This window comes from Rhopilema esculentum, chromosome 5, assembly GCF_057945365.1.
Source record: "Rhopilema esculentum isolate cy_ngs chromosome 5, ASM5794536v1, whole genome shotgun sequence".
NCBI lineage: Eukaryota > Metazoa > Cnidaria > Scyphozoa > Rhizostomeae > Rhizostomatidae > Rhopilema > Rhopilema esculentum.
The window spans coordinates 9,384,586-9,407,608 of record NC_142819.1 but is presented as its reverse complement, the minus strand read 5'-3'; the positions used below and the strand labels follow the sequence as shown (position 1 = coordinate 9,407,608).

Below are 23,023 nucleotides of genomic sequence, written 5' to 3'. Positions count from 1 at the left end.
AAACGACTTCAAATTTGGAAAGATTTTTTCTTTGTTTCTGAATGCATGTGTTAGATCTTTAAAGAACAGAAAGGGGTTCTTTATGGCAATACTCAGCTTCTCTAGGGTACTTTCATGGGAAGCCATTCCTAGCAATAATGCATTTCCCACTTCATCCAAAATAACGTTCGTTTTCCCTTTCTTTTTCTGAGAAGTTGCAGCTGTCAAGTCGTGAAATTTATACTTGACAAATAGATTTTTTACCCCCTTCTGGCCTAACAAAAGTTTCTCGATCAACTTGCTATGAGTAGAATTTATATCTAGATCAAGATACTGTATGCCATCTGTAGAGCTAATTAGATCGTTTATAAATAGTGAGATTTCTTCCTGTACTTTGAGGTTTGCAAACCCCTTCTTCTTTTCCAGCAGTTCACTCTTGTTGCCCTCCAACCAATATCCCCTAAATGGAGTACTTGCATCTATTGTTACACTACGAAGAAATTTTGCTGCGGCATCTTTCCAATGTGTACAAACTTTTGCCACGCATAGAATATCTTTGATTGGCAGAAATGCAAATATGGCATGCAGAAGGGGAGAAGGCAGCCCAACCCACTCCTCCATCTTTGAGGCACGTGAATGGTTCAGGTGAGCGAGCACGTGCAGCATTTTATAGTAACGAGGCTTGAAGCTCAATGGAAGGGGGTTTATTAGAAGGTGCCTTATCATTTTCATCTACAAGTTGCAATACCAATAGCTCGCTTCGTAACTTTTTTATGATTATCTAGCTCACATCAAAGGATACCAAAGGTTAAATCGTAGCACAAAAGGATATTTTAGTCAAAGACATTCATATTTTCAATGTCTTTAGCAATCCCATTGCCAATGTCTCCTTAATTGTAGTATTCCTATTCACCGCTGAATGAGTTTCGATCACCGAATAAGATGTTGTATTTTTAAAGCATTTTGTTGGGATTTTATGGAACATGAGGGAACAGCCAACGGTGAAGTTGAAGGTGGAAAATGTCACAGAACTCCGATTGCTTACAATGGTTTAGAAACTCTTTTGACAGTTCTTTAGGAATAGCTTGACAGTTCTTTATGGATATCGTTTAGCAGTCAATTTCTTTGAAAATAGATTGTAGTTTCACTGTTTCCTAATATCACTGATTGAGAGAACCTTGGAATCATAACCAGTTTGTTTCCCTCCTGTTTTTTTTTGCACGATTTAACTATTACGGCAGAAATTGTTTATTTGGCAATATTACCAATCATTTTATGGTGCGGTGACCCGGGATCGTTGGAGATTGGATTACGGTTATTTTTGTTAAATACATGAATAGTTGGATTGCAAGTTGCAGTTTAAGTATGGAATCGAGCGTTACATGATCACTGATGTAGAGAAGTTAATACAGACTGGGAACGGACAAAAACTAGCCGTGAAAATGGTTTTTAACAAGACAATACTTATTATTTACCACGTGTCATCTGCAGAGTCTTCATGTTTTCTAACAGACCATGTATTTGTCCGATTAATGTAATCTTTGATGACACTAAATTAGGGCAAATAACAAAATGTAAAAACATGGGTTTGAAGTGGGAGAGGGTTGTAACACTTGTTGGAGCTACCCCTTGCACGCAGGAGATTTAGCTGCCACCAGGGCTGCCGAAAGGGAGGGCAAGGGGGCCAATTGTCCCGGGCCCTCGAAGTCTAGGGGTACCATAAAGTAATGAACACTGTTTGAAGAATGGAATTAATCAAACGTAGCAAAAGTTTGTCTAAAAAATTGATTTTTCCAAAACAGGCTTGGCTTAAATAACTAGGGTGTTGAGTGAAGCATCTTTTATTTGTCGACAGGTTTGAAACTTCACCGACAAAGCACCCTTAGCAGATGGCAAAAACTCCTCGCTTTTGCGAAAGAATGCGTTATGTTAAAACGCCCTTAGATCTATCCAAGGTCGGATTAAGGCTTCTTGGCCAGAAAAAATTTGTGGGCCCCTAAAGAGAGGTAACGCGATGACGTCATGAAAATTCCATTTTCATAATCATTGAATTTTGAACAAATAACTCGATAGAACATCATGAAAAATTTCCAAGCTTGCAAAGAGCAAGATCTGTTACAGATTTGATGACTTTTGTGCAAATGAGTATTAGCTTTACCCATCAAACCTGTGTACATTGGTCCTGGTTCTAAAATTTATGCAAGCGATGTGTAGAAAATTTCTACGACCACGCCCTTTAGAGAAGCTTGAAATGCATTTGAGAAAATTTCTTGCACTTTTATGCCTTCCTTTGTTACGTTTGATTTCATCCATTCCTAAAATGGAATTCATTACTTTATGAGGCCCTTAGACATCAAGGTTCTGGTCCTAGGACAATTTATCTCTTGCCCTTATCTCAGTGGCCCTTATCCTCGAAGCTACATAGTCCCAGTTCTGAAGATGAGGGTTTCCCAGGGCTTTTCAGGAACAAGGGAGCATGGAAACAAATGGTACAGGAACACAGGATCAACATAAATTTTCCGATTGGGAATATGGGAAGATTATTTCTAGTTTATAGGAACAAGAGGACAATTTTGTTACTTTTCAATGGGAACAAGGGAACACGAGATCAAGTATCCCCTGGGAGACCCTGAAAAATGAGAGATCTAAATCAGCTTATGTGATCAGAACAAAAATTTTCTAAAAGCTAATTTTTATGAAGCCATCAATTTGCCACTCTTTTGCTTAAGTCTGCTTCTTTCGCCAAAATTGACAAAGTACACAGCTTGAGAACAGTGTCTGTATCATAGAGATAGGATATTATCCTATCTCTATGGTCTGTATGTAACAAGTAAATTTTGCACTTACGGTACATTTTGTGAACATATATTCTGCGTGCAGTGCAAAGTTTCGTTCCAACCTGGTAACGTTTCTACTTATTATTCTAGTGATGTTATTATTGTGGACCAAAAAATTTATGATCTAGTAAATTGGCCTTTGTTTTAATCTGGCCCTTGATGCAGCACTTGCTACAAATTCCGCCCTGGCCTTTTCTCTCGATGGAAAGTTAAGTTCTCACACAGATTAGTTACCAGACTGAAAACTTTGTTTTTTTTGTGGACAAGTTCATTTTGAAAATTTGCGATTGCGCGCCTGAAATCATGCACTTTTAATTTTAATAATGTGACATGTTATTAAATAGGGACTTCGCGCGGCCAACATGCAAAAGTGCGTGGATGGAAAACTCGAGTGCTCGGGCAATATACTGCGGGGGCGCGATAAATCAATCAATCAATCAATCAATCAATCAATCAATCAATCAATCAATCAATCAATCAATCAATCAATCAATCAATCAATCAAAAACTTTATTAATGTGTCAAAAAATATTTAGCTTACAAGCTAATTGGGGACACAACGAAAAAAGTATATAAAGTTAAATTAGAGCATAAAATATGAAATTACAGTATAATTATTAAAACATAAAAATTTTTAAAAATAATATGTACAACTAAACTAAAGTCTACAGTCTAAAAGAGTTTCTAAGTCCATTCTTCTTATACATTTCTTGAATTGGGTTATTGTTGTCACCTCCTTGATAGCTCTCTTTAATTTGCTCCACAGATATGGGCCAAAGTATCTTACTGAATGTTTTCCTTCTTTTACCGTACGAAATTTCGGAATTACAAAGTTGCTGTTTCTTAATTCATAGGGAGTGTCTTTTACTGCAAACAAATCCTTTATAAAGTGTGGGGCTATGCCGTTTTTAACTTTATACATAAGTATGGCAATGTCCTGAAGTCGTCTATTCTGGAGAGATGGCAGGTTTGCTTTCATAAGGAGTTGTGCATATGGCGTAGACTTATCATTATAAACAACTCTAAGGGCTTTCTCTTGGAGTCTCTCTATCTTTCTTTTATCTGCTACTTTGCAGAAGTGCCAGACTGTACTGCAATATGTTAAGTGAGAGAGAATGGCTGACTTGTAGATTGTTAGTTTCGCATTGGTAGGTATTATATTACGAAAACTAGATAAGACACCTATTCTCTGACTCACTCTCTTGCACAAATTGCTGATATGAGTGCCAAAAGTTAGCTCATCGTCAACCTCAACACCAAGCAGCTTAAGACATCTTGTTTGTTCTACTTCATTGTTTTCATCAGCCATCACTTTTATCTTTATTTTGCTTTTCTTGCTATTTTGAATCACCATCGCTTGGTATTTGTTTTTGTTTGCTTTCAGATGATTGTCCTTGTACCATTGTGAGGCCGTCTTGATGTCTTTATTCAAACGCATCTCAACTTCATTACCGTTCTCTCCGGAATAATAGATCTGATGATCGTCGGCATACATGCTTATCTGAGAGTGCATTATTTTGAAGACCAAGTCATTTTGAAAGATATTCCACAACATGGGACCGAATGCTGATCCTTGTGGGCATCCTCTTGTTGTTTCCTTCCATTCACTTCTTATATTTCCTAGTTCGACCCTATTCTGTCTTTGCTCAAAGTAGGATGTTATTAATCTCAGAGAATCTTCGGCCAGGCCATAGGATTCGAGCTTTTTTAGCAGGAGACTTGGAACCATGGAATCGAAGGCTTTGCTCATGTCTGTTGAGAGAATGGCTGTTATCTGTTTATTGTCCAGGGCGAATTTCCAATCCTCAATCAGTCTCAGCAGCGAAGTTTCTGTGCTGTTTTGCTTCTTGTATGCTGTCAAGCACGGGCTTAGTTTTTTGCCAAATGAATGTGTAGCTTGCTCACTGAGCACCTTTTCAAAAACTTTGTCAACTGCATTGAGAACTGTTATTGGCCTGTAATTTTCATGGACGTCTTTATCTGCTTTCTTGTGAACTGGTGCCCATTCTCCTTTTTTCCACTCGATGGGCCACTTTCCTTGCGTGATGCATGAGTTATATAATGATGTTAGAGATGGAGCTAGTTGTTCAGCATTCATTTTAAGAAATTTAGGCGTTATTCCATCGCATCCAGTGGCTTTTATTGGGTCTAGCGATGACAGAGCTTTTTCGACACTTTTTTGGGACAGGAAAGAGAATTTCAATTCACAACTGACATCAAAGTTGTCTTTTATTGCAATGACACTTGGATGCATATCAAGAGACTCTGTTTCTTCCTGCTGTGCTTCATCTATGTGACCCATCTCTGCAAAATAAGTCACAAATTGTTTGGAGACTAGCTTCGGGTCACTAATAATTTCATTGTTCACTATCTTGAAAGCAATCTAGTTTACTATGTTCACTAAAAAAAGGAGATGAAAATTTTTGCATGGCGTAGTTAAGGCTAATGACCTGGGAAAAATCTCACAATTTTAAAACATTATTTGTTGAAATTAAAAGAGAATTTATATATCTTAAGTAAGGAATAACATCTTTAATGGCTTTTCCTTTCAAATACATCAAGTTTATTTTATCCACAAAATTACAAAAAGAAAATTTGTCTTTTTCATGCAGAAGCTTAAAATATTTATTTGGAAAAACCTAAAATTTTTCCACAAATTTTTTTATGTAAATGACATTTGATGAATAATCAATGCAAGAATTACTTGAAAGAATTAGATTTTATTGTATCCAGAAAATACAAAAAGAAGATTCTTTAATGCAAGGGTAAGCCAAATAGGCTTTGAGAAAAACTGAAACTTTTTAAGAGCTGTTTTTAACAAATGAATCTTTGTGTATTTTAAGCAAGACTGAAAATCATTAATGGCTTGTCCCTTTGAAATAAATCGAGTTTATTATTTCGAGAAAATTCAAAAAAGAAGGCTTTTTGACTTCAAGAGGTGTGGCTAATGATTTGGAAAAATGCTGAATGTTCCATAAAATATTTTTATGTAAATGAAGTTTGATGAATCAAAGAGATGATATCATCGATGGTATTTCTCTTTGAAAGAAATCAAGTGTATTTTTTCCACAAAATATCAAAATGAAGATATTCTTTTTGATGCAGATAGTAATTTGAGGATAGTCTTATGAATATACAGCAACAAGAAGCATTTTTATTGGAACTTTTCTATTGGTAACGTTTCTTTATCGTTTCTTCATAAAAGCCGGGCAATCAATATCAAGCTTTTATTAAGAAAAAATTTTTATCAACAAGTCTGGCGGCACAGAAGGTCCCACTTTTAAGACCAAACTGAATAGGTTCTTGTGGGAAAAATACACGTTTTTGACATCTAATGAGACGAACATAATTATGACATGTTACGGTTACGGCACAGAATAGGAATTAGACAAAAGAAGATCTTCTGCCTATCAGGTGAAGCCTGAAAATTCTAGCTCATGCGTTAACTTATATTGCACAAACAAACATTTTCGTCATTATTGAAGAAACTTTAGATATATCTGCTGAGTGAAAAGTTAGCATTTGATAGCTCGTTAGCGTTTAAAACATATTGTCATTGTGGTTGTGATCTTTTTAAATCAAAAATGATTTTAAATTGCAATACGGTAACTTGTCTTATTCGATTATTTACAAAAAAACAAAGAAATTAGTTATGTAGATGACAAGTCAACGTTAGATTAAAGATTGAATTCGTTTGGTTATCTGTTCAGGTGTTCAGTTATCTGTTTTCAAGTCCCATTAATGGTTGCAATAAAACTAGAAAATTTCCTTGTCACAATAAAGGTTTATGACTCTCGATTACTTAAGTGATTTTAAGTTTAATAACTTCAATATGGAAAGGGACGGGGTGTGGGAGTATGTCATTTAGAAATATGAAAACACACCTTAAAAATTATAAATTTTCCAAAAACCATATTCCAAAATTTAGACATAATATGAAATGCATACCCTTAAATTTAATTCCAATTTGCAAAAGTTCCAACAACCCAATCAAGGAAATGAAAGCATATTATCTTTCATTTAAAAATAATCGCTTCTCTAGGGTACTTTCATGGGAAGCCATTCCTAGCAATAATGCATTTCCCACTTCATCCAAAATAACGTTGGTTTTTCCTTTCTTTTTCTGAGAAGTTGCAGCTTTCAAGTCGTCAAATTTATACTTGACAAAAAGATTTTTTACCCCCTTCTGGCCTAACAAAAGTTTCTCGATCAACTTGCTATGAGTAGAATTTATATCTAGATCAAGATACTCAATGCCATCTGTAGAGCTAATTAGATCGTTTATAAATAGTGAGATTTCTTCCTGTACTTTGAAGTTTGCAAACCCCTTCTTCTTTTCCAGCAGTTCACTCTTGTTGCCCTCCAACCAAGATCCCCTAAATGGAGTACTTGCATCTATTGTTACACTACGAAGAAATTTTGCTGCGGCATCTTTCCAATGTGTACAAACTTTTGCCACGCATAGAATATCTTTGATTGGCAGAAATGCAAATATGGCATGCAGAAGGGGAGAAGGCAGCCCAACCCACTCCTCCATCTTTGAGGCACGTGAATGGTTCAGGTGAGCGAGCACGTGCAGCATTTTATAGTAACGAGGCTTGAAGCTCAATGGAAGGGGGTTTATTAGAAGGTGCCTTATCATTTTCATCTACAAGTTGCAATACCAATAGCTCGCTTCGTAACTTTTTTATGATTATCTAGCTCACATCAAAGGATACAAAAGGTTAAATCGTAGCACAAAAGGATATTTTAGTCAAAGACATTCATATTTTCAATGTCTTTAGCAATCCCATTGCCAATGTCTCCTTAATTGTAGTATTCCTATTCACCGCTGAATGAGTTTCGATCACCGAATAAGATGTTGTATTTTTAAAGCATTTTGTTGGGATTTTATGGAACATGAGGGAACAGCCAACGGTGAAGTTGAAAATGGAAAATGTCACAGAACTCCGATTGCTTACAATGGTTTAGAAACTCTTTTGACAGTTCTTTAGGAATAGCTTGACAGTTCTTTATGGATATCGTTTAGCAGTTTCACTGTTTCCCTTTTCACTGTTTCACTTTGAAAATAGATTGTAGTTTCACTGTTTCCTAATATCACTGATTGAGAGAACCTTGGAATCATAACCAGTTTGTTTCCCTCTTGTTTTCTTGCACGATTTAACTATTACGGCAGAAATTGTTTATTTGGCAATATTACCCATCATTTTATGGTGCCGTGACCCGGGATCGTTGGAGATTGTTGGAGATTGGATTACGGTTATTTTTGTTAAATACATGAATAGTTGGATTGCAAGTTGCAGTTAAAGTATGGAATCGAGCGTTACATGATGACTGATGTAGAGAAGTTAATACAGACTGGGAACGGACAAAAACTAGCCGTGAAAATGGTTTTTAACAAAACAATACTTATTATTTACAACGTGTCATCTGCAGAGTCTTCATGTTTTCTAACAGACCATGTATTTGTCCGATTAATGTTATCTTTGATGACACTAAATTAGGGCAAATAACAAAATGTAAAAACATGGGTTTGAAGTGGGAGAGGGTTGTAACCCTTGTTAGAGCTACCCCTTGCACGCAGGAGTTTTAGCTGCCACCAGGGCTGCCGAAAGGGAGGGCAAGGGGGCAAATTGTCCCGGGCCCTCGAAGTCTAGGGGTACCATAAAGTAATGAACACTATTTGAAGAATGGAATTAATCAAGCGTAGCAAAAGTTTATCTAAAAAAAGTGAAACGTTTTAAACGGTTGCAAAAAATGATTACAATAAATATTTTGAAATGCATTGCAATCAGATGGTCGCAAAAAGTTTTGGTCGCAAATTATCTTGAATAATCAACTTTCAACAACGCGTCTCTTGCTGGCCACAATTTTTTTTATCTGTTCTTGATTTTTCCAAAACAGGCTTGGCTTAAATAACTAGGGTATTGAGTGAAGCATCTTTTATTTGTCGACAGGTTTGAAACTTCACCGACAAAGCACCCTTAGCAGATGGCAAAAATTCCTCGCTTTTGCGAAAGAATGCGTTATGTTAAAACGCCCTTAGATCTATCCAAGGTCGGATTAAGGCTTTGAGAGACCTCTTGGCCAAAAAAAGAGTAGTGGGCCCCTAAAGAGAGGTAAAGCGATGACGTCATGAAAATTCCATTTTCATAATCATTGAATTTTGAACAAATAACTCGAAAGAACATCATAAAAAATTTCCAAGCTTGCAAAGAGCAAGATCTGTTATAGATTCGATGAGTTTTGTGCAAATGAGTATTGGCTTTACCCATCAAACCTGTGCACATTGGTCCTGGTTCTAAAATTTATGCAAGCGATGTGTAGAAAATTTCTGCGACCACGCCCTTTAGAGCAGCTTGAAATGCATTTGAGAAAATTTCTTGCACTTTTATGCCTTCCTTTGTTACGTTTGGTTTCATCCATTCCTAAAATGGAATTCATTACTTTATGAGGCCCTTAGACATCAAGGTTCTGGTCCTAGGACAATTTATCTCTTGCCCTTATCTCAGTGGCCCTTATCCTCGAAGCTACATAGTCCCAGTTCTGAAGATGAGGGTTTCCCAGGGCTTTTCAGGAACAAGGGAGCATGGAAACAAATGGTACAGGAACACAGGATCAACATAAATTTTCCGATTGGGAATATGGGAAGATTATTTCTAGTTTATAGGAACAAGAGGACAATTTTGTTACTTTTCAATGGGAACAAGGGAACACGAGATCAAGTATCCCCTGGGAGACCCTGAAAAATGAGAGATCTAAATCAGCTTATGTGATCAGAACAAAAATTTTCTAAAAGCTAATTTTTATGAAGCCATCAATTTGCCACTCTTTTGCTTAAGTCTGCTTCTTTCGCCAAAATTGACAAAGTACACAGCTTGAGAACAGTGTCTGTATCATAGAGATAGGATATTATCCTATCTCTATGGTCTGTATGTAACAAGTAAATTTTGCACTTACGGTACATTTTGTGAACATATATTCTGCGTGCAGTGCAAAGTTTCGTTCCAACCTGGTAACGTTTCTACTTATTATTCTAGTGATGTTATTATTGTGGACCAAAAAATTTATGATCTAGTAAATTGGCCTTTGTTTTAATCTGGCCCTTGATGCAGCACTTGCTACAAATTCCGCCCTGGCCTTTTCTCTCGATGGAAAGTTAAGTTCTCACACAGATTAGTTACCAGACTGAAAACTTTGTTTTTTTTGTGGACAAGTTCATTTTGAAAATTTGCGATTGCGCGCCTGAAATCATGCACTTTTAATTTTAATAATGTGACATGTTATTAAATAGGGACTTCGCGCGGCCAACATGCAAAAGTGCGTGGATGGAAAACTCGAGTGCTCGGGCAATATACTGCGGGGGCGCGATAAAGTTTCCATTCTGGATTAGTTAGATCCATAGAGATGTGAATATAAAAATTCCTCCCTGTTCATTTTTTTCATAATAGACAGCTAGTGCGAGACTATGGAACAATGCCATTGTGAAGCTTTCCAATAGAAAAAGCGAAATAGCGATGATCCAATCAGATTTTCACCTTCAGGATGTGCCTGCATTTGCCCAGACGTAATGGCAATCTTTACAATCGCCAGGTGATTGGAAGATGAACGCATTATACAGCGGAATCACCAGGAGTCATTCCCCTTTGAGTCATTCAGATTATCCACAAAATGGTGTCACCATCTCTTCGTCGCTTGTTCCCCTTTGGGTAAGCAGCCATCTCAAGAACGTGAAAATGAAGATCTTCGTGATCATCATAACCACCTTTATGATTTTACCCTCTTCTGTGGTAAGTTAGTTACATCTACTTCCTTAATTCCAATTTATGTTCAGAATCTTAGGAAAAAATACTAAAACAAAGCAAATATTTTGGGTAAGTTAAAGCATGACTGAAATATGGAAACTCAAACATTTGGAAGTTTTGCCTAACAAACGACCTAGTTAGCACTAGCCTGCATTTGGTATACCTTTTTAAAGGAATAAAAACAAACAGTATTTCCTTTTTCAAGTGAGTAGGGCTCACGCCGTTTGTAACCCAGCCCACGTGCACAGCTTATGAACGCAAAGATGGGTTTAGCTAGGCCCGTTTATTTGCAGCATTTTATGTCGATTTCACCAGAAAATATCTTATAATATAATAATTTTCATATATTCCTTTGGCTCCAAAAATATCATGCTATACAAATGTTGAACCTTTGGAAATATTTCGTCTCATTAAATTCCAATTTTTGCTTTTTTTAATCGTTCTTCGTGTATGTTATAAAAATTCCTGACAAATTACTACCATGTGCTGAATTGATTACTCCAAACATCTTTACAAAACTAACTATTTGATGCTGTAAGATCGGCCTAACGCACATGGACCACTTGCTACCCTAACTTTTTTGCTGGTAAGTCCGTGATTTTGATCCCTGCTTCAAAATCAATGACTATGCAATACATTGCCATGTAGGTGCCTTTTTCGTGCAAAACTATATTAATTGTAGCATCAAAAAGTTGTTTTATATGTTAACTACCACAAAGAGAGAAATGGGTATTCTTGGCGTCTCTGGGCGTCTCTCTATGATTCAACGGTTCATTCGTCTACAAACGCGATGTAACTAAAAGAGGTAAATATCTTTAAAGTTTTTCTAAGCAAGTTTTTATAGGAAGCTGGAGTATCGGTACAAAGTTCAGTTGATAGTCTATTTTACTGCCACATGAAGTTGAAAATGGCGAACGGTCATGTCCCACATATAGATAGGCCATGGTATGGTACTTTGGTTTAGAATCTCTAAAGTAAAGTAAGGCACATTGCATTATATAATTTTGCTTATTTTCCTTCAAGCATAAGTGTTATTTTAAGATATCGTAGAGAATAATCTGGAACTTTCAATGGATTTGAGAATACTCATACAAATGGCGCACAGACATCTACAGCACTTTCCCCATTGGCAATTGTTTATTTTATAGTGGCCAAGCCAAATACCTAAAAAGTAAATCTTAAAATAAAAAACTTTGTTTTTAAAAATGACAATTAAGAGCAACGTTAAAATAGGAAGACATTTCAAAGAGAGGTACGCGAAGGGGAAGTACCTTTGCTTTGCGCGTTTCAACAATGCTTTTTTAATTAAACTGAAACTTCGCGGCGCACCAATCCCTTCACTTTCAACTTATGGCAGAACATCAGGGATTAGTTCTCCTACAGCAAAATTTGAACAGTAAAACAAAGTTTAAGAATGAATATCATTCATTCTGTAAAAAGCAGTGATTGACTTTCAAGAGGAAAGGTATGATTTATTTGACTAACTTAGATTTTCAATTTGCAATGCTTCTTATATTCGTTATTGAATATTTTGAAAATAATTTTTCTTGCTTGAACTTCTTTTATAAGGGTATGTAAAAGTGATAAGGGCCTTTCCCTTTGGTCAATTATGATAACATTGTATGATCTCTTAAAAATAAGTTAAAAATAATGACTTGAAGCTACTTAGAGTCCACACTTTTTGGTCAAGACTTTCTTTGTTTCGTTAACATTATTTATCAGAAACTTGATAAACTATTCTTTGCCACCTTTTAAAAACGTAAATCTAATTTTTGTAAGATTCTCTGTCAAGTAACAGCTTTTTTTATATAGTTGTTTTAAGACATATAATTGTTTGTACCTTTATTTACATTTTGAACCAATCTGATACCTGTGTTCATTTTCTTGATGGCAGAAGCTTCAAAAACAAATCCTTAGGTGCATACCAATTATTTTGCCATGAAACTTTAAAATGTGGCTTCTTGAGGGAAATTTCAACACGTGTTGCCAATACTTTTTTGACTAACTTCTAACTATATGCATTCGATTTCAGTAATAAGCCGAAAATAGTACTAATGAACGAAACTATGCAAAATTTCTAACAATAGTTAATAGATAGAGTGTCAAATATATTCACAACAAATACAAACCCTTTTACAAAGATTTCAGGTAGATGGTCAGTGTTAGAACAAGGGGAATTCCCTGCGCCTTAGTCATTCTGGACCAACGGCAATATATTTTTGGGAGAAATATAGATGAATAAGTTTTAAAAACATTTTTAACTTGCCGATCTGACTTTTAAAAACATATCCGTATCTTTGTTTTTTATCTTGCACTCACTTATGACGGTCTGATTGCAAAAGGCTCTTCTATATTTAAAATCTTTTTTACCATTATCTTGAAATTTGTGCAAAGGCATGGCCTTGAAGTAAAACAAGATACGATGTCAGTAGTTATGTTTTGTAGCTGGTCAGTAAAGCAACGGATTGAATCTATGTTTTATTGCAGGGAATATTCCAGTACAGGGCCATATTTCACTCATTTTACGAATCATGAAGATTTTCTTATTCAAAAACTTCTTATTTGATTATAACATTGTTTTTATTAAAGTAACTAAACTTTGAGAAATAACGATACAAAAATGGCAACGATTTAAAAGATTCTGAATAGAGATTCTTTTAAAAAGTTTAGAAAGGACTGAAACATTCTATGGTACCTAAAAGTAATAATTATATTTTCTTTACTATAATATTTTTAGATAAAAGATATGCTTAATAAAACGTGACTGAAGTTTTCCCAACAAGCATCACTACTTTGCAAAATTTAACATCAAGTATCATCTTTTCTGTCACCTTAAGTTTGGTAGACTTTTGTCAATATCCACTCTTTTGTGTTTCGGTTATTGGGTCTCACTGGTTGAAAATACCAATCAGAAAGCTTAATGAAAGATATTGATATCCATTTTTTTCAAAAGAGAATTTTTGGCGTACCTTTACCAGAATGACGTTTCCAATATTAGTGCAGACTTTAAGAGTGGGAAAGAAAGAGCAGTGGCGGATTTAAGGGGGGCAACTAGGGGCAGTTGCCTCTCTCTCACCGAGTTGAAGCAAGTTTGGCACCCCTTTTTGAGAAACTGTGCGCCCCTTTTGAAGAATGAGAATCAGGTGAAAAATTGTTGAGACTTATAGGTTATTTTACTTCAATACAACAATTATTGTGAAAATTTCCTTACAAAGTGAATAGAGAGCCTTCTGTCAGTAGTAAGGGTCTGAAATTGATGTATACAGCGTACACTAGTCACCATTCTCTGAAAATCTTTCAGCGCCCCCACTACCAACTGCCCCTCCTTCAAAGTTGTTCTGGATACGCCCCTGAGAAAGAGTGTGTTAGAGAGATGTCAAGACAAACATTTATATTTTATCGTGAAGATGGCAGAAAACTAGTTATCTTCCCTTTTAATAACTATTGCAAAGATATGCTTTCATTTTTATACTTATCATTTGAGGTCCATACTTTACAAGTGCATTTTGAGTCCCTCAAAACTATGCACGAAAACTTTTTTCTTATGAAGGGTTAAAAATTTATGTATTAGATTACCGAATGAAATTGATGGTTTTTATATGCCTTAAAAGTTTTAAATGTATTGTGAACTTTGATGATCATCCAATTTGTTTTGCTTTCGGTTTAATTCGTTTCAATTAACGCCAAAGAACACTTGGAATATACAAATTCTTACGTCATAAGAATTACTACCAGAGAAGATTAGATTTTAACTGCAAGAAAAAGTTTTGGACAGTAAACATTGTATGCATCAATCTAGTGGATTATGAACTTGAAGGCCAAAACTGTGGAGTTAGCCCCCCATCTACTGAGGCCCAAATTTAACCAAAAAATAGCTTAATTCTTTTTTGCACTTCGATGAAAATGAAAAATTAATTAAGCTATTGGTGCCGAAAAGTATTTTCCTTTGGTCACTAACAGACAAGTAAACTATGAGGAATGTCGAACAAAATTTGCACTAGAAGGAATTTTTACACTTTTTCCTGATATCTTCAAACTTAAAATGGAAGCTTTTTTTAAGACAGCTATTTGAAAAAAGCATTGTAGTGTAAGGATGTTTCAGTGGTTAGGGGCGCTGACAGCAGACCCAAGGGCTAAAATTTTCTCCCAGAGGAAGGGGAGTCGCCAGCTCTCTGTAATTCCAGGTGTAGAAATCACGAGGTATGGTTACATCGAGAGGTGGAAGGACCAGACAATGCTCGATGATCAAATCTTCTCAGTGTCCTAAAAAGTTTGGATACACTCTGGAAGTTTGCAAACTCCCCGGAATACCCATGTTGTATTATATAAAGCGACATATTGGTACATAAAATATTTGAAGTAATTGGTTCAAGATTATAGAAAAATTGACGTTTTTCAATTAAACTATAATATAACCAATAGTTTAATCCTGGATGGAAAGCAGAACAATCTGAGAACCTAAAAACATATCTTATACACTCAAAAGGCAAAACAAGGTATACATTGTTAGCTGTGCTTATTGCCTTCTTAAACAGAAAGCCCTACATAGATAGAAACCTAAGCATGTTTTTTATTTTAGAAAACACAGACATGCCAAATCGGCGACTACTTCAACGTTGCCAAGCAAATTTGTGTACCATGCAAACAATGCATTGCTGGAGAACATGAATTCAGGGAGTGCTTTGGAACAGAGAACAGGGAATGTAAAGATTGCCCAGAAGTATGTTGCAACAGTCTTCTTTCAATTTTTGTATAACCTAACTCACTGTTGATTACACTGCATAAATTGCTGTTAATTATAACGTATCTTGAAAACATGGTTGTCTTGATGGGTCATCGTAAAAGAGGGAATTCATTGTCTTTGGAACTGTGGTGGTTATTGGGTACATTGGAAGGGAATCTAAGAACATTTCGAATCTTCGTGAGGAGGACACAGCGTGAGGAGGAAGGGACACACAGAAATAGCTAGAAGTCGCATTGCATGAGGGAGGTTCGGGGACATCCTCCCAGGAAAATTGGGGTTCAAGGTGTCTTCTTGGCTCTGTTTGCCTCAAAGAGCACTAATAGCCAGAAAATTCAGTTGTTTAACTGTTCCTTTCTTATGTAGGTCTTAGGTTCACTAGATAACAAGAAATAATGCTGAAACAAAGTGCATGCAAAACTTAAACTAATTGAAACCAATTTTATGATATTATTCACAAAAATAAGTTAGAAAGTTTTATGAACACTACAGATTCACTGTGTAGAATTGTTTCTAGGTTCTAGTGACTCCTGTTTCTAATGTGTAGAATTTGTAGGTTATTCAGAATGCATGCATTAAGTTTGCTTTGGCATTTCATAAAACTTTCTTGCAGTTTGTCAGAATAATTATTTCGTTTTGTATCAAATGACACACTGTTATCATTTTTAGTACCATTTATTCGTGTAATATTGAATTCAGAGATATTTCAAAAATAATATTTTTTGGCCTTACAAGAAGCTAGTTCCATGCTTCCCTGGGAAAAATGTCACAAGAACAGCAAAATTTGCCTTTTGGTCCTTTTTCATTTTTTTTTAAATTATTTTTTTCGAAAAAAGGATAAATTTTCAGGGGATCATTCCGGGCTATATCTCTATACTTTACACCGATTTCCAGGACGAAAAGCAGGATAGCTCCAAATATTGGTTAGAACTGACTCGTACATTATTTGTTGTGCTTATTAAAGGCATTTGACATGCATAAGAACAGCGAATCCAAAAATAACTTAGGCCAAATTCATCAGGGCACGCGCACAAGAAAGAAATTGGAAACTTCTCACGTGAAACCACTGCGCCCCAGGAACGCCTGCATAAGATTAGGGCAGGAGGGGCAGTGTTGGTGCCGAAGGCGAATCGTTTAATTTTTCTATTAACATAATCGAGCATTCCAAGGTGGGAGGGGTAGGAGGGGTGTGAGGGTGGGGTAATATAATAAAATATTAACTTGAATATGTGCCACCCATACAGTTGGGTTTTTTACCATCAAAGATTCTAAACATAGAGAAAATGTTGACGAAATTCTCCATGAATGAAAATGGTTATTAAATGGCCTTGTCACTCACTATTCACAATATTTGGTTTTATAAAAATAATAGCTGTTATAAATGGACTGATTGTAAAATTTTGATTGCCCGCTACGTTTTTATACCGATTTATCCTCCTTAGGTTCCTGGAGTACTTCTGAGGGTAAACGTCATTTGTTTATTATTTATTATCTTTGCCGCTCTCCCTCTTGTGGCCGACCTTGTCACAGACAAACTTTTCATTCTCTGCATTTTTGTGCTAGTGTTATCATCCTTCTAGTATTTTCTAATAGATATTAACATAACGAGAGTAGTCAAAGAGGTCATCATTTTTCAGGGCACTTCTTGCCCCCTCTGCCCCTCTTCGAAGAGGGCAGGAAGGGCAGCTGCCCCTCCAGCCCCCTTGTGTAGGCGCCCCTGCTGCGCGCTGCTCTAGGATTTCACCGATTTGCAGAAAGGCGGAAACTGTTCACATATTTTTCTCTGTGCACAATTTGATTGGTCAACCGCTCGAGGTCGAGAGGCTGTAAGCCACTTTTACCTGTGTCAAATGCCTTTAATAGATCGACATTCTTTCTCACCTATAATGCCCTCATCCGGACAGGGAGCCGTAGAATGGAGCGAAATTTTCGAATTAAAATTTAGTGTCAGACCGACTGGTTGAAAATACTAGGGGTGTGACAGACTTTTCTCTGCATCTTCTCATTTGCACCCCCACTTCTCAGTAACCATCTATTGCACATTTCCACAGTCCCTCGGATTGCTTAAAAATTCAATGCAACCAAAGAGAAGGCAAGACAAAAACACGGGTAACAAAAGCAATACCCATCCTCAGGTCCTACGAGAAGATTTGGAGGCCTTAAGGCAAAACTGGAAGATGAGACCCTTGCGAGCGAAGAGATCAGAAGCATTTTGCAACCAATAAGCTTAATTCGATTAAATTGTTGATTTGAAGATAGTTTAGTATTTACTGCCATAATTTTGCTACTTTTCAATAATTTAATTTTAAAACAGAATTCATTACTTTATGACTCCCTAGACCTTGAGGCCCTGGGTCAATTTGCCCTCTTGCCACCCTTCCCCCTCTCGGTGGCCCTGTCCATCCTTTTCGACAGTACATTCTCACCTAAAACAACAACATCTAGAATACGTTGCAAAAACAAAAATTTGCAACGTAATACAATCAGATCCAGGCTCTTTTATAAAGATATTCCTTTTAAATCTCTATGATGTTTCTAATAACGTTTTTAAATTACTTCAGAATACCTACTTCAATGGGAAGACTTGCCGAAATTGCTCACAATGTGTTACCACGGAGATCAGACCTTGCAATGCATCTTCAGATGCTCTTTGTATTGTCGATAATGCAATAAAGAAAGGTAAATTTATATTAGAGCAGAAGAGAATTCGTCAACTTCCAATTAAATTTCAACTACACTCTTTTTTACATAAACCATTTTATAAGAACACGAGCCTCAAATAAAGGTCACAAGTTAGAACAAGTTGAGAACATGCCGAGACTGAGCTATTGTATAATGAATTTTGGAACAATGTTCATCACTTTAGTTCATTTGAAACATTTCCGTCATGTAAAGTTTACCAAACTCTTCCATTTAGTACCATTTGCTAATTTAATGAATTCTAAACTTTTGCTTGGCCTTAAAGATTTTCATCTTTTATTCTTTGCAAAGGTGAAATAAAGGCATCTTCATCCAGTGAAAGTTTGAAGTCTGAAAATAATGATTTAAAGACAGACTAAAACTTATTAAAAATTCTCTTTGTCCATTCTCTTCGTTTGCGATAAACCGGTTTGGCTTTCCAGGGGGTATCAAAAAACAAATTTTAAATGCAAGTATTGCGGTTAGCAACCAGCCAAATTTTCTCACAGATAATAATGACATCTTCATTTTTCAAGTTTAATTTATTAGAATTATAGTTTCATATAGAAGTTATTTGCAGTATCCTTAACGCAGTCTTATCATATACCAATCTGTGACATAAACAGTCTGTGACAATGCTCTGCCGATTCTTGCAAGAACGGAATGTGTTGAGAGTTCTCCAAAAAATATAAAAGGAACCAAGTCCAATCCTATTTTATAAAAGTAAAGGTATTAACTTGCTGGACTCTCTCCATGTGAAGAGCTAGTCATGATTCATTGTGAAATTTGTGATTTTGTATTCTCAGTCCCCATGTTGATATGATGTGACAAAACTCATCGGCCTCTGCAGATGTTTTATGTAATATTTCTACGCAAGGAACTGAATGGGTGATCAAAAATTACAATGATAATTATGTTTGATTGTTTTTGAGTGTTTTTATTATGCCTTCAAATCTTGCTACAATCTTCCATCTAGGCCCAAATGTTGCTGTTGCTGTTACTGCCGCAATCGCTGCTTCTGCTATTGCAATTGCGGTTATCTTTGCTTCAGTCTACTTCTACAGAAGAAAACGCAAACAGAAACAGCCTAAAGAGTCTCCAGAAGGTAACTATAATTTGTTTACAAGAAAACACGTTGTTTAAGGACAAAAAAGCAGCATCGATAAACGAGAAGCATGGGTGGGTGACAAATTTCGTGATGGGAAAGAGGCTGATGATTTCCTTACCGGTTGTATTTACAAAACAATGGAAAATATTAGAGGGCCTATAACCCAAAATTGCAAGGAGATCAGATGCATCATTAGATTAAGGGGGAGTGCAGATTATAAAAGTATTGCAAACGTTCCAACGTTCTCCATAGCCAATCTTTTCAATTAGCTCTATTGAAAAGTACCAATCATCGTTAACAGTACCAATCATAATTATTTTATGGTTTTATTGCGAGATATAAAGTAAATTTTGTGATGTTAACATTTCGTTGGTTTACCACCAAATCTTTTTTGTTATAGAAATGCCAATGAATGAGAATCTTTGAAGTTGGTAAGCGGAGAAGATTCCAGGTAATCAGATGTGAACGGTTCGAAATCAATTTTTGAAATGCACATCCAATGTAGAGACACAAAAGGATTTTGAGAGCGGAGGAGGGTTTTCAAAAAAAATTTTCATGTTGTGATTTTCGCAAACAGCTGATGCTTCGAGAGAGTGCAGGAGTCATAACCCTAGTTTTGTTGACAATATTTAACAAGAATAGGTCCCGAAGTATTTCAATGCGAAGAGCAGATTGAGCATGTTTTCGGTAACTTACAAACAAAAAGATTTCAATCCGATAAATTGGGAGAACTTTTTAGGTAAGTTTACTGTAAATCTCATGACAAATCGCAAGGTTTGTTTTTACAAATTAAGAAAAAGAATTTTGCTTTTTGATCATTCTGATGCTTGAATGCTAGGAAGTCTTGAAAATGAATGCCAAATGTCTGTCTTAAATCAACGCGCCTTAAGTAACGATACCACAACTTAAGTCTTGATACATGCGTTTTAAAATTTAACAATAAAAAAGTAGATTTTTTTGACACCCCTTTTTAAAGCGCAGTCATCCTTATTGGGATATAAAAGTAACAGCTCAACTTGATGTCACAAATGATGTCACAAGCATACAACTGTACAATCTTAAACAGAGTTTCGATTAAGGAGACTCTACCCCCCCCCCCCCCGCCCTCAAGCTCCTTCAAGGAAGAGCATGGCCCTATGGTCCGCTTACCGCAACTGTCCATGGATCGAACGGCTAGTATCATAAATTTTTGTATATAATTTTTTTTAAGTTAAAATCTGTTGTGTTGGCCTCTGGGTCTTTTGTTGCTGTTTCATTGTAGTAAACTGCTTATTGTCATGTAAATATGATATCAATATTTAGAACTTTCTGGCAAAGAGGCATGGGAAACCAATTTAAGGGAAACTCGTGCCACCAAAACCTGTTTACGCCCCTGGTTTCCATGCCTAGTTTGTCTAGGGGTCTGGGACACGGGTTGTTGATCACCCAGTTTCTGTTTTCTGTATCTTAAGTACTCGTGATACGCATTATTTAGCTAGATATTACAATTAAATAATGTATCGATCATATAATGTTTATGTTAATCACAAAAGCAAATTATTGAGAAATTTTTACTCCGCTATTCTTATTTTCAATGGCTTATCAATTGACGTCTGTGTGGTATTCTGTTTGAGCTGCAGAGATGGCGCTAGAGACAAAGATTCAACGTAACTGCCGACGAAGAATGTATCAAACTGCCGACAAAAAATAAAAAATGAGATATCATGCATTTTAGACAGGGCATATGCTCTAACAGTCTAACAAACATGCTAAACTTTATTTCCTCAACAGATCCCGTTAAACTAAGCTCAAAACTTGAAAATTTCGATTTGTACCTTTTTAGAAAATCATGTCACCTTTAAAATTTCCAGGGTTTAAATGGTCGTAACAATGACCGGTCCCTTAGTATGCCTTGAAAGATGTTTAAGGCATATATCTGTTACGTTTGGTTAATTCCATTCTTAAATTGAAATTCATTACTTTATGAAGCTTCCCCCCTTTTGGCGGTCCTAATTCCTAGCATCAATCGAGAGTCTCTCATTTTCGGGTGCCATGCGAAGGAGCGCTCACTGAAGGGACACGATATCGTGCCGGTAGAGAGTCAGGAAAAAAGGAATACGACGACGAGAATCCAATGTAATAAGCTAGAATTTTGAAATAAATTAAATTTAACGAGTACTAATATTTCGCCCCGGCATACAGGGCTTCATCAGAGTAAATGGAATGAACGAGTGAATAATCATAAATCAAATCATAAAAATAATAGACCAACCCCAGTGGCGAATCTAGCCTTAAAAATCTGGGGGGGGGGGGCTAGCCGGGGCCAAACTTCAAGTTATAGGGGCCAACGGTAGCCATGACTTTGCGAATTAGTAGAATGTAAAGCAGTGGCGTGCTGGCTCAAAATTGACTCCGGGGCACCGATTTTTAGCGCCCCCTAGAGAAGTATGTCCTTGGTACAGCTCTATCAAGGCTGTTATCATTATGCCAAATAGTTTTATTAGTGGGGTGACGAGCAGCCACGTCCCCTAGAAAAAATAACAAATAAAAATTATTGCTGTGGGCCCCTAAAGGTTTGGGATCCTTCATTATAGAATTTAAATGATTGTCAATAATGAATTTTTCTTGGTAGCTACAGAAAGGAACCAAAATTTCATTAATTTTTCACCTCGTTTACAAACCAAAACGCTTATCAAGGCCCCTAGCTTGTAAATAAGTGCAATAAAGATCGCATTGAGCAAAATAAAGAGAGCAACTCTAACAAAGTCAAAAAACGATTGAGCAGCTTTCGAAGAAAACATTGAATTTTTAATAGAATTTTTTGAAAAAACTGGGGGCAAACAAGGGGCAAAGAAAATTTCTGGGGGGCTAACAAATCTGTTGGGGAGCTTGAGCCCTCCTTGTCTCCCCCCGTGCCGCCGCTCAAAGGCAAATAGTGTCTAGCCCCCCGTCAATAATGGCGATGTTACACGACGTGTTGGAATGCCTATCCAGATATCGTATTGTCTGAGCTTATCACTATGACGACAAATAAGCCATTCAATTCCCTACGCGGGTAGACGGGGGCGTAATTGAAGGTGTCGTCACCGTAGTGAGCATAAACCCTTAGTTTTTCGAATGGTAGGTAGAAACTTTTTTATAAGAATATATTGAGGCTCAAGCTTCACAAAGAATTTGAGTTTCACGCTATATGTCTTGAAATAGACGTATCTGGCCTTAGAGTCATTAAAACTATAATGCTTTGTATGTTAATACTTTTCAAGAATTATCTTAGGCTCAAAATAAAAAAATTAAAATATTGAGGCTCAGCAAAAATTGGGTATTCTTATAAAAAAGTTTTTAAAGGCGGTCAAATTTTACTTTTCTTGAATGCATTTCAAGCACCCTCCAACCCCCTGCATATGTAATCTGTCAAAATCTGTGGTTATCACCTCCACACCAATTTGTTTAGATGACATAAATTCAATCCAATAAAATTTCCCAGATTTTGCCTGCCTGAACTTGCCAACCCTGCTATTGTAACTCGATCACATATTGTAACCGATTTGCAAACACGATGAACGCAGTAAACTGCGCCGATTCCTCAACAAATTGTGGATCATAGATCATCGATTATAATTATACGGGCTTGGAGCTCACCGCCCAGGAGGTAATGACAGAGGACTGGGGTTTGTCATTTTGAAATATGAAAACATACCTTTAAATTTTCCAAAAACCTTACCCCAAATTTTGTATGCAATGTTTAATGCATATTCTTGAATTTAATGCAGATTTGCGAAAATCCAACAACTCAATCAAGTTTTATTTTAAAAAATGATAGCCCAAAATTTAAGTTCATGCTTAAATTCAATCCCAAAATTTATGACCTTGTTTGATTTTTACAAGATCAATACTG

At 36.3% G+C, this 23,023-nt stretch overlaps 1 protein-coding gene across 1 annotated transcript; it reads left to right on the top strand.

Moving 5' to 3' along the window:
* Positions 1-10,405: 10,405 nt before the first annotated feature.
* LOC135689691 (uncharacterized) lies at positions 10,406-23,014 on the top strand. Its single transcript, XM_065207005.2, has 5 exons — positions 10,406-10,606; positions 15,201-15,341; positions 17,924-18,041; positions 19,018-19,146; positions 19,550-23,014. The coding sequence occupies exons 1-5, from the start codon at positions 10,421-10,423 to the stop codon at positions 19,573-19,575; spliced, it is 600 nt and encodes a 199-aa protein (XP_065063077.2). The 5' UTR covers positions 10,406-10,420; the 3' UTR covers positions 19,576-23,014.
* Positions 23,015-23,023: the final 9 nt, after the last annotated feature.